The following is a 13,687-nucleotide window of genomic DNA, read 5'->3' on the forward strand; positions in this document are numbered from 1 at the left end:
ATTTTTCTCTGTTTTTATTGAAGAGTTTATTGAAGGCATTTATTGAAGAGTTTACTCAACTGTTTGATAACAGGGTTTCCTCCCAGTTTTAAGAAGCCTACCATAATTCCATCTTCTCCTAGAGCTTTTCCATTCTTCATTTCCTGCAATCCCATTTCCACTTCACCTTGTAAGATCTCAGGGGCATCATGTTCTTCCTCACTCGAAAAAATCATGCCTAAGTAGCTGAAACGTTTTACTTGTTCTATAAGTTGGAGAACTTATATTCACAATGCAGTTGATATTTTCAATGTTTCTGCTTATTTTCACTGTCTTTGTCTTTTTAATGCTGACCTTCATACCATATCTATTACAACAGTTATTCAATTTAGTCAGAGAATCTTTCAGACTAGTAGCGGATTTATTTAGAAGTATAACCATCATCTGTATAAAGTAAAGAGCTGAGATTAACATCTGCAATTTTGATATCCGGTTTAATGCCACTTTCCTTCATAATGTGATCCGCATAGATAATGAATAACAGAGGGGATAATGTACATCCTTGTCTGACACACCAGATTTAACATTAAACCACCTTCCTGTACTTCAATTCTAACTGCTGACTTACAACTCAAATAAAGACTAAGTATTGCTTGATATAATGCCCCATTGACACCATATAATTGTAGCATATTGAATAGCTTCTCTCTTGGCACCTTGTCATATGCCTTTTCCAGATCTACAAAACTTAAATACAGATCTTTGTTATATTCCCATGATTTCTCAACAATTTGTCGTAAAGTGAAAATCCGATCCTGACAGCCTCTATTTGGCATGAATCCAGCTTGTTCTTCACCAAGCTTTTCTTCCACAATTCTTCTCAACTGTTTCTCAAGCATGTTTGCATAGATCTTGCCAGGAATACTCAGTAGGGAAATACCTCTGTAATTCTCACATTCAGTTTTATTTTCCTTTTTATATATGGGCACTATTAGAGCTCTACTCCAATCATCGGGAATTCGTCCCTCTGTCCAGGCTTTCTGAACTATGCAGTGCAGCCACAGTGCAGACTTTTATACCACCATATTTCAGCATTTCTGGTCGAATAACATCTATTCCTGCTGCCTTTCCACATTTCAGGCTTTTGATGGCTTTTTATACTTCATGTATGGATATGTATTCCTGACTGCATGCCTGGCCAGTGTTTATTACTATTCTGCTGTCATCACTGCTTGTTTCATTTAGCAGTATGTAGTAATAAGGGAATGGAATTTCTAGAATTCTTGATGGACAAATGTCTTAGGCAACATGCAATAGAGGGAACAAGAGGTTAATTCTACATACTTGTAGAATTTTGGTCATTGCATCAGAAGAGCTGATAATAACTGCTAGTTATTATCAGCTCTATTGCTGATAATAATAGTAATAGCTCTACTGCTAGTTACTATCAGTTATTATCGGGGGATGATTGACGACATGGTCATTCTCTTCCCTGTGTTGGAGAGAGTGCAAAAGTGGTTTTGACTTGGAAGATGAATAGATATGTAGATGTATCAAAGAAAAGGGAAAGTATGTAGAATTATAACGCGAGTGATTATAATAGTCTTTGATAACAACTTGGGGCAGTTCCGTGGAGGGTGGAATTGGAAGTCTGGGATATCATTAGTGCTTGGGAAATTGTAAAGGAATATTTGTTAGCAGCAATAGTAAGCTGTATTCCATGAGTGAAGAAGAGCGTAAATTTGGTGTAAAGTGGATGACAAACAATATCAAACAGGAACTGCAGGTGAAAAAGAGGTTATGGAAGGGATATAAGGAGAGAGGTGGAGAGCAGATGCATGAAGAATATAAGACCCAGGTTAGAAGAGTGACTAGTATGGTAAGGAAGGTGAAACTGGAATATGAGAAGAGACTGGCACTAAGATCCAAAGAAAATCGTAAGGAATTTTTTAGGCTATGTGGCCAGAAGGAGGAGAAATGATTGTTGAAGAATGACATTGTGAAATAAAAATCAGAATAGAGTGACTGATGCAGAGGACATAGTGAAGTTGTTCAATAAATACTTTATTGGAGTATTTCATCCTGGAGATGTAAGTTTTAATACTAGAGGGATAGGACAGGTTCGAGGTTTAGAGGTGCAAAAGGAGAGTGCGTTCCAAATATTGAGTACCATGGATGGTATTTCACCATGGGTTTTGAGAGAATGTGCTAAAGAACTGACAACTCGGTTGATCTGACTTTTCAATGAAAGTCTGGCTACAGGAAAGGTACCCAAGGAATGGAAGGAAGGAAAGTGCTAATGCATAAGGGGGGGTAGCAGACTGGATGTGTCAAACTATAGGACAGTTTATGTTTCATCAGTAGTTGTTTAGGTCTTGGAGAAATTAGTGAGGGACCATATACACTGTTGGGCAGATGAGGGTAATGTTATCTGTGGGAGTCAACATCGATTTGTTAAGGTGTGCTCTTGCTATAGCAATATGATTGCCTTTCATAATAGTGACAAGAGCAGTTGATGAAAGAAAAGCACATACTGCAATTTTTTTTTGATTTTGCAAAGGCATTTGACAGGATACTACATGATAAGCTGATACTTAAGTTGCAGCACATGGGTTCAGATGACAGGTTAGTCAACTGGATTCAGGATTAGCTGCCTGATAGGATCAGAGAGTTGTATATGGCAGGGCAATATTAAGGAGGCATAAGGTTACAAGTGGGGTTCCAAAGGGCTCGCTACTGGGACCTGTATTGTTTAACCTTTATATCAATGACATTGTCAATGGATTTCAGGGGGATATTCAGTTGTTTGAAGATGATGTGAAGCTGGGAAAGGTTATTAGTAATAGTGCAGATGTGGCAGCCATGCAAGAGGATTTGAACAAAGTAGACAGATGGGCAAATGAATGGTGATTTCAGTTTAATGCAGCAAAATGTAAAGTCTTGAAGTTTGGGATACATCGATAGGAAGCTGTATACTCAATTGCAGGAGCAGTACTGGAGGAAGTAGGGGGAAACAAGAGATCTGGGGGTGATGATTGATAGAAAACTGAAATTCAGGGAGCATATTGCAAAGGCAGTGAAGGTAACCTAGAGGATTGCTGCAATACTGAGGACACTGACCTGCAGAAATAAAAGAATTATCGTTCCACTGTATAAGACCCTGATCAGACCACACTTAAGACTATTGTTCTCAAATTTGGTCCCCTTTTCTGTACTGTGAAAAGGGCACAGAGGCAGATAACAAAGATGGCTTCAGGACTGTGCTATGTTAGTTATGGGGATCAGCTGAGGGAATGTGAACTGTAGAGTTTGGTAGATAGAAGGAGAGGTGATATGACTGAGACTTTTAAACTGCTGAGAGGTAGTTACAGGGTTGATACTGGGGAGTTCTTTCACTTGGTGGAACAGTGAGAAGGAGCAATGACAAGGGGCCATTCCCTTGAAGTTAAGAAAGGAAGCTGTGAGCAAGAGGGTGAGGAGTGGTTTCTTTGCACAGAGGTTGGATGAACCGTGGAATGAATTGCCTGATAGAGTGGTGAGAGCAAGAACGCTCAATGAGTTTCAGGAGTGGTATGATAGACTCTGGGTTTCCTAGGAAGGTCCTCCCAAGATGAGTCTCTTGACTCGATGAAGGCCTGAATAATAATAATAATAATAAGTTCCTGATGACTTTAGCTACTTATGATGACTAATGAGTCATCATTAGTAGCTAAAGAAAAGTCATGAAAAGGTTTCAGAAAGAATATGAAAGATAAATATCATGAAGGCTCCAATATGCTCTGTCAGCTAATAAGAAAGCTAAACTTAGAAACACAGGCAACTATAACAAAAATAATCAAAGATTATAAAGATAAACATGACATAAAAACTCAAAATAAGGATATCTTGGGTGTCTAGAATAATCTCTGAAAGCATATATTGAATAATTTAATAGGTGATAGAACTTAGCAAACAATAAGTTCCTAGCAAATGGGTTGGCAGATACCCTAAAAGAATACAGAAAAAAAATGTAAGAGAGCTAAGCTATGTGTGAAAGTAGCTAAACAAAAGTCATGGGAAGACTTCATTTAGATTATATAGAAGGTAAATATCAGGAAAGTGGCAAAATGTTCTGAAGGATATTGAAAAAACTTAGAAATGGAGGAAAGAGTACTATAAAAGGAATTAAGGATTATAAAGGTGACATGAAAAACTGAAGATAAAAATATCCTAGATGACTGGAGCAATTACGTTGAAAAATTGCTAAATGAAACAAGAAGTGATAAAACAATAGTAGAAATTTTTTAAGAGAAATACAAAGGGAGTACATATCGGTTACTTGAGCAATACATAAGATGTCAAAAACTCAAAATGTTGAAAGGAGTAGATGACATTCAACCAGAATTGAAAAGTTTTGCAGTGGCTGCACTGCATAATTCAAAGGGCCTGGTTTTCAGGTCGAATTCCAGATGATTAGAGTAAAGCTCTATTATTTCCCTTCTATAAAAAAAGGGAATAAAGCTGAATGTGAGAATTACAGAGGAATTTCTCTAATAAATGTTAAAGGTAAGATTTTTGCAAGAATACTTAAAAAAGGGGTCAAGAATAATTGTGAAAGTAGAAGCTGGATTTGGGCAACGAATAGAGGTTGTCAGGATCAGATGATTTTCACTTTATGACAAAAGGTTGCAAAATCATGGGAATATAACAAGGATCTGTACTTAGTTTTGTAAACTAGAAAAAGAAAGGCATATGATAAGAAAAGTTTTTCAAAACACTAAAATACCATGGGGTAAATGGAACATTATACAGAGCTATAGATATGAAACATTAAGTTTTTGTGGCTTCGCAGTTCTGTGAGAAGCTTTCGGAATTGAGATCGCATCTTAAGGTAAATAATGAGCTTTACATTGTCAGGAGTACTAGCAAAAAATTTATATACAACTAAAGCTTAGAAACTATTAATTACACATATTAGATGTTATTAGAACTTCACAATCAGTACATGCAAATAATTAACAAGAATAAAAACATTAAGTTCATTATTCAAATTAAGGGGATATTAAATCCCATATATTTTTAAAACCGAATAAGAAACTCAAAGATTGGAATCAGAGAGTTTCATGCCGAATATAGTAAACTATAAAAGTATCGGTGGTTACTAGCATGAGCTAATGCAAGTAGTCCTAGTACGTAGTACAATCTCAGGCAACTCGTTACAAAGGTGGGAAAAGTTCTGATCGCTAATCTTGGTATTTTCCATAATGTAAAAACACATTTCCTAGGAAATGTATGCTGTTATTACATTATGGTGGGAGGTCCCGCCGATACTTTTATAGTTTACTATATTCAGCATGAAACTCTCTGATTCCAATCTTTGATTTTCTTGTTCGGTTTTAAAGCAATGTGGGATTTATATCCCCTTAATTTGAATAATATTTATATTGCCGAAATGAAGCCTATTGGCTCCTTATATTTAAGAAACTTACTGGTTGCACCTGTTTGACAACTCGTATAGCAGAGTATATAAGTTCTTTTCGTTATACCCTTTGGTATCTATTTGGTCTAGCTACTCACTGATGAAGCCTCAAAAAAGGCTGAAAAAACCGGTCTGGGTAATGACCTCCCACCATAATGTAATAACAGCATACATTTCCTAGGAAATATGTTTTTACATTATGGAAAAGACCAAGATTAGTGATCAGAACTTTCCTCACCTTTGCAACGAGTTGCCTGAGATTGTACTACGTACTAGGACTACTTGCATTAGCTCACGCTAGTAATCGCTGATACTTTTATAGTTTACTATATTCGGCATGAAACTCTCTGATTCCAATCTTTGAGTTTCTTATTCGGTTTTAAAACAATGTGGGATTTAATATCCCCTTAATTTGAATAATGTTTATATCGCCGAAATGAAGCCTATTGGCTCTTTATAATTAAGTTCATTACTGTACGAGTGTTGGAACACTGGGAGCTGTTGCTATCGCATTCTGTGCCATCATGCATGCTGTATCCTAGGTCCTGCAGACCAAACTTAGTTTAAGATTAAGACTTGACTTTTGTTACATTCTGTAGGGATCCTTAGCATTTGCAAAGCTTTCTTAAACTTTCTTGTAAAACAATTATGATCAATATATGGTATTTCTGTTTGTTGTCAAACTACTTTATGGCCTGTAGTAGTTGTGTGGGATGACAGCATAAATCATGGTAAGCATGATTTATGCTGTCTTCTTTTTTTGATGTCTTTTACATGTTCAGTTATGTGGATTTCTCCCAACCTTCCTGTCTGACCTACATAGCAAATGCCACAAGAACAATGAATTTCATAAATGCCTGGTTTTTTCATATAATGATCGGAGGTTTTGGTAGATGTAATAATCTAAAGATATTATGCAAATGTTAAAAAAAAAAAGTCACTTGGATGTACTCATAAAGCAATATAGTCACTTTGTATGTAACATTCTTGATATAAGGTAGTGTGATTGCATTCTTAAAATCTTGTTTAAGAAAAGGAGCTGCAGGAGGTATATTAAAAATTTTGCTGATCATCTTGGGTTCATAACCATTGAGTATGTGGGTCTATCCCATGCAACAAAAACTATCAAAAGAAACCAAAAACTGGTTTACAATAAATTGATGATATTTTTGTTATTTGATTAGGAACAATGGATGAGTTAATTAATTTCAAAGATTATCTGAAAAGCTTGAATCCCAATAAAAAATTCACTCTCAAACTGGAAAATATCACAAAAAAATTACTCTTCCTTGATATTCATGTCGAAAAAATTAAGAAGAAAAAAGATTATCCTTTTCGGTATACAGAAATCCTACCATAACAGCAAGATTTTCAAATGCCGCTTCACATCATCATCCATTACAAAAGATAAGCATGATTAAAATATTACCAGATAGAGCATACAATATATCCAGCATGTCAATTAAAAGGAATGAAAACCTGCACTACTTGAGACAGAACCTTGCACTCTGTGGTTATGAACCCAAGAAGATCAACAAAATTCTTAATACACATCCTGCAGCTCCTTGACTTTAACAAGATTTTAAGAATTTAACCATACTGCCTTACAAGAATGTTACAGACAAAGTGGCTACATTGCTCTGTGAGTACAACATCAAAGTGGTGTTTTTACCTTTGCATTAAATCTAGATTCTTACATCCACCAAAACCTCTGATCATCATATGAAAAAACCAGGTGTTCATGAGATTCATTGTTCTTGTGGCATTTGTTATGTAGGAAGTTTGTGGGAAATTCGTATGTCTGAACACATAAAAGATGTCAATATAAATCAGGCTTGCCATCCCGCACAACTACCACAGGCCATCAAGTAGTTTGGGTAACACACAAAAATATCATATATTGATCATAATCATTTTACAAGAAAGTTCAAGGAAGCCTTGCAAATGCTAAGGATCCCCACACAATGTAACAAAAATCGAGGCTTAATCTTATACCAATTTGGTGTGCTATCATTAAAAATCTAACTGCCATGGACCTAGGACACAACATGTGTGATGGCACAGAACATGACAGCAACAACTACCAGTATTCCAACATGAATACAATAATGAATTTACCATTTTTATTCTGGTTACTTATATGTACCAATTGTAAAGTTCTGATAGCATCTAATATTTGTAATTAATTGTTTCTAGTCTTGTGTTCTGTATAACTTTTCTGGTATTACTCCTGACAATGTAAGTATGATGACTTATGAAACTTGCAGGGTTATAATTGCTTATTTTTATTAAACTCATTATTTACCTTAAAATGTGGTCTTAATACTGAAAGCTTCCCACAGAGCTAAACAGTTTCGATTTAAGTTGTAAGTCAGCAGTTAGAATTGAAGGAAATGCAGGAAGATGATGTAAAATCTGGTCTAAAGCAAAGAAGCACATTATCTTCACTCTTATTCATCATCTACACAGATCACATTATGGAAGAAAGTTGCATTAAACTTGATATTAGAATTGAAGATTCTAATATCAAATATATCAAACTTAGTTCTTTGCTTCGTGCAGATAATGCTGTACGAACTAAACGCATCCTGTGCGAATCTACAGGTTTCTCTAACTAAATTGAATATTAGCTGTACAAAATTTGACATGAAAATCAGCAATAAAAAGACCAAAACTATGAAAATAGGCAGGAATATATAAAATTTCAGCTACATTTTGAATGGAGATCCTATAGAACAAGTAAAATATTTCCACTATTTAGGCACAGTTTTTAGTAAAGGCAAGTTAAATCTGTAACATTCTTGGAAACAGACGACAGAATAAGTAAAGCTGGTAAGGTGGGGATCTAGCTGAATAAATTTATAAGAAATAAGAGAAAATTTAGCAAAAACACTAAAAGAGGTATACAAGCTGGTGTTATAACCAGTTTTAAGTTATGGATCTGAGAGTTGAGTTAGAAATACATCACTTGTTTATAGATTAGAGACCACAGATATGAGAGTTCTTAGAAAAATGAGGAGCCTCAGCAGATGATAATGTAAAATCATCATCTGCAGATGGCATCAATGGAATTCTCTGCATTCAAAAATGTGTGAGTAGGGTATGGTTATTTAAATAGCTAACACGTGTTTGATACCAAGATGGCAGGAGAAAGACCCAGAGGAAGACTAAGGTCTAGGTGGATTGGTTCAGTCAAAAGTGCCTTAGAAAAACAAAATGTTAAATGCAACAATATTGAATGTTGCTAAGTAATAGACTAATTTGGAGGAAAATTGTTGATAGAAGATTATTAATAACGTAAACTTAATTATGTAGTGCTGTCATAGTAGCCTGAACACCCCTTGAGGGTACATATTAAGAAACCAATGATGATGATGTTGTGCATATGGAGGATGTTTACTGGATCCAGGATTCCTTTCGACTCTGATGCCAGCTGGATCATGCTCAAGCTGGAGCACATCTGAAAGGAATGAGGTTTCTTGTTGTGAAGTAGCTTCGAAAAATACCAGATTTCTTCTGTGCTTCTTTGACTGTTGTGCAATCATCATTCCACCATGGCTTAGGGAAACAGAGAAATGGACTAGATGTTTTAGGAACTGCAGTTGTGGTAGCTTATGTAATACATTCTGTCACATGATTCACTGTATAGCTGATGGAAGAAGAGCTGACTGGCAGAATTAAATTCTGCTAATGATGAGAAGATGAACCAGTCAACTTATCAATTTTCCATCATGATATTTGTTATGGAGTGCATAATTACCCATGCAGAAAGGTGGCTATTACGGGGAAATGATCACTTTCAAATAAATTCTTCTCAGTTTCCAGCTTGAAGAGTGGGTAAAAGGATTGTAATCAGATATTCAGGTCCATGGCAGTGAATGTTTGCGTATGTATATGGAGAAAAGTGCTGCTGCCTGTGTTTAGGAAGGAGAGATTATTGTTGTCAAGCATATACTCAAGAACTCGAACTCCGATGAGAGTTCAAGCACTACACACACAACTGTGTCCATTTAAAATCCCCACTAAAAGTAAAGGAGTGGTAACTGCAATATGACATCAACAAGGTCATTTTGAAAGATATCTGTGGCAGGAGGAAAGCAGATGCAGTATACTGTTAACAGAGTTCTGACAGAGTGGGACAGTAACTGCTTCCACATTCTTATTCAGTGAGACTTGTAGAAGGGAGTATGATGGACTACAAGGATGGTGACTCTTCAATGAGCAGGTCTGTCTCCTGTTGTTTTCATTAATCTTAGAATTTTTTTCTTTTTAGAGAATTGAGGATGGCCAGCATCCATCATTTCCTCTTCATCAGGAAAAATATCGAAAACATCATCATAATGCACTCCATCTAGTTCAACAAGTCACATGAATTATTTTATCTACTTTGGGGCGAACAGAGGTATCTATACCATCTGAAGATGGTCCATCTATTAGAGGGTCTCGAGGATGTCTTTGGCCCTCTGCAATGCACATTCCATTAATTTTTTTATTAGTTCATTTTTGTGTAGCATGATCATGTCTAGCATTTCCTCAGGAGTGAGCCCATACCAATTGGTCTCTTTCAATCACTCAAAAGAGACAGCAAGCAAATCATATCGTTCAGGCATGTTGTAGCTGTGAGAAGATGGGATCAGCATAGGTTTGGATTCCTATTGACACTTTTTATTGATAGCTACCTTCTCAGCCTAAGAGAGTTTACCAGATGTTGCTGCAGTTTTGTTGTATATTACCTCTTCATCTCCTGATAAGTAACGCACTGCTCTATTTTTATATTTTGTATCTCCTTCTCATCCTTCCCCCTTTGGAAGGAAGTACGTTTGGAAGTAAGCCGGACAGTTTTCCTCACAATTAAGGCATTTTGGTGTTTTGCTCTTGTAAGCTTTGTTTTCATAGCATCTTTACTGCCACATCTAGCACAGATCACAGTCATGTCTGAGAATAATCATACTTCTGACATTTAAAGCAGTGGTAGTGATAGACTACAGGATCTTCCTTTCCAGATGTTCATCGGTTGAACCACATGGCATGGTATTAGATCACAGTGATGATGGTGTGGAAGACAGAAGAGTAAAAAGACTCAGATGGAGTAGAGTGAAGAATATAAGCAGAAAAGCATAGACACAGAATAAGATTGAAAAGTGCCACTACCATTACTGGGAGATCCTCTCCACCATGAACAAGTGCCTTCTATGAAGGATCCAATCAATGTTCAGATAATTAAAGTCTCCTATTATGATTATTCAATTTGCACCAATCATCTTTCTTTGGTAATGCATTCTTCTTGACTAGTAACTGATCACCACCAGATCTGTAACAACACCCTGCTAAGTTGTTAATGTATTTGATCTTGTTATACTCCATCTCACTGGTGATAGATTTAGATTAATCTCTGCTTTAAAGGTTGGAGGTGGGGAGGGGGGGGTTAATTAGTTCAGATAACAATGTCCTAACTAATGAACTTGACCATATTCGTACACCTTCTTAGCTGATGTATACAATCCCCAAAAAATATTAAAACCAGGTAACCACAACCCTCCCCCTCCTTCAAAGCAGAGATTACTCTAAATCTATCACCATTTCATATAACCACATAAGAAATTGACATCTCTTATCTGCACCACCAAAAACCAGCCACTTCCCTTAGACTGACATGGAGTATACCAGGCCCCTTGAAGTTGCAAACTGTCCTACTATGGCCAAACAGGCAGGTCAGCCAATATCAGGATATCTGAACACAAAGACTACATCCGGTTCCATCAATACAGTCACTCAGGACTTGCTGACTAGGCTTTGGCATAGTCAGGAAGTCTCAAGCACTCAAAATTGGGTGCACGAGACTGCCCAAATTTGGGATATAGATATATATATATATATATATATATATATATATATATATATATATATACACATTCTAAGACCATCAGCCAAGACAACCTAATTTAGCTCACTGGGGGATTCTAGAACTGACTTCTGTTGCCTTTCTTCAGTCTCATTTGCTTAGTGTGAGTGCCTGCATGCACGTATCATTGTTTTGTGATCCTTGAAGTTGGCAACGAAACACCGCCAAAATATAGGTAGTTATTAAAGTTTTTATAATTAACAATCTAGTTTACGTTGTCATTTCCTAAAAAATTAGAAGTCCATCAAAAACCTTCGGACGTTTTTCATGATTTTACCCTGATGAGGATGAAATACCCTTAAAAACTGAATACCACATCAATGTCTTCTGCAGTAATTACTATTCTACCATTTTCATCCATTAACATCATCTGACCATAATCATTCTTTCTTCCACTTGCCACATATCTAAAAAACTCTAGGAATTTTCTTCATCTGATTTGCTAATTTCTGCTGATACTGTGCTTTTGTTGTCCTTACTAACCGAGTCACTTTCCTGGCTTGCTCTTTACACTCTTCATGTAAATGATTATTACATTATGCATTTTGTAATGCCTCCAAAGTGCTTTCTTCTTTTACCAGATTTTATGCTTAATCTCCTCATTCATCCATTTTACACTTACCTTATTCAGCCTTTTGACCTCCAGAATACCTTCACACACTGATATGATTTTATCCTGTTAAGTATTTCTTTGTCAGTTCCCAAACAGGATTTACCATTCAACTCCTCGTTCCATGCAATAGCTTCAATATGTCTGCTAAGCTTGACCTACAATTGCTTACAATGGCTAGCCCCAAACACAGGTGATCACTTCATGATCACTCTCACCAACTTGAGGAAAGTGCAAAACCCCTCTCACAATTACATCCTCTGATGAAATGATGAGATTTGGAACTCTCGATCTCCATGTGCCCGCCTTTATATTCTGCCTGAGATAGTTGTTTCTCTAGAACTGAAGAAATTCATTTTCTTTATTATTAAATTTATCTCTTCATTCCAAACTACAGTCATAATTAAAATCACCCCTCCTTTGTTCACTAACCCAAGTTGTTTATATATTTCTTCATCACCACCCTTCACATTCCCTGGCCTATAGCAATATCCAACTAAACTATTGCCACTATCTCCCTCTTTCATGTCTACCTTATATGGATTCAATTCCTGTGCTATCATCACCAGCAACCCCTCTCCCCCTTCTTGTCCTTTCTATCTTCCCATAAAGTATCTTTCCATATCTCTGCCTGTTAGGATATCATATTCATTCAACCATGTTTCACTTATTCCAATGATTCTGGGGTGAAAACTCAATCACTTCAACCATTTGATCTTCCTTACTTCTGATACTTCTGGCATTTGTAAACAAACACAGCAGTTCACTTTTAGATCTATGACTAGTCCTATCAAAGCCACTTACTGGTTGTGATTTCCCCATCACACGTGCCCTTGCCCAAACACCTTTATCACTGCTTACCACATATATCTGCTCGGTCCGAACTTCCCAGCATACTTCCTATTTATTCAGTTTCTATGCCGAGCATCCCTATACATACATTTGCTGCTACTTCCAACATCCACTTTGCCCATGCCCTGTCTTCCTGTCCATCTGGGCTCACCTGTTTCTCTTGCATTCCTGTTCTCTGTTCATCTCTCACATTGTTTCCATTGCGAAGCACTTCTATCTCTTCAATACCACACTCCTGATCATTCACTTCATCTCTTACTTCTGATCTCTTGTTTGCATAATACACACACACACACACACACACACACACACACACACACACACACACTACACTTCCTCCAGTGCACTCAATCCATTCAAGTCTTTTTCCAGTGCACTCACTCCAAGCTTTTTACATATTGCATGCTGATGAAAAGGGGGGGAAAAAGAGGCACAAGGCAAATATTATAGATTTTTAATAATTCTGCTTTAATATATACCAAATAAATATCCTTTAAGTAATATAAATAATAAGTTATTTACAATAATTAGAAAGTGGAGGTGTCCTACACTTGAAATGACTGATGTATGGCCTGAAACAGTGGAACTTAAATGCATTCCCATATAACAATATGTGCAAGAAAAATGTACAAAATAAAATAAAAACAAATATCTGTAGAGTTGGAATTGTTCAACTGTGAAATAAATGGGGACGAGGGGATAAAATTGAGATGGGCTGTGTATATTGTCTGCAAAACTTACCTCCAAAATGGCATCATCCCAGAGGTCAATCTCAGTTTGCTCAGCATTATTAAAACAGTTGTTGTATAACTATAAAAAAAAAAAAAAATAAATAATTTACACACTTAGCTTACTTGTTATTTATATAATTGTTTATATTAATTTA

The 13,687-nt window shown here is 36.3% G+C and overlaps 1 protein-coding gene across 3 annotated transcripts in view; it reads right to left on the bottom strand.

Moving 5' to 3' along the window:
- LOC150103013 (DNA-dependent protein kinase catalytic subunit-like) overlaps positions 1 to 13,687 on the bottom strand; it is an 847,149-nt gene that overhangs the window by 395,954 nt on the left and 437,508 nt on the right. For all 3 annotated transcript variants that reach the window (XM_090397444.1, XM_090397443.1, XM_090397442.1), the window contains exon 32: positions 13,543 to 13,611. In XM_090397444.1, the coding sequence (XP_090253570.1) occupies positions 13,543 to 13,611 (69 nt within the window). The remainder of the gene's footprint in view (positions 1 to 13,542; positions 13,612 to 13,687) is intronic.

This window comes from Typopeltis vanoorti, chromosome 9, assembly GCF_054136105.1.
Source record: "Typopeltis vanoorti isolate ZY-2024b chromosome 9, IOZ_Tvanoo_1.0, whole genome shotgun sequence".
NCBI classification, from domain to species: Eukaryota; Metazoa; Arthropoda; class Arachnida; order Uropygi; family Thelyphonidae; genus Typopeltis; species Typopeltis vanoorti.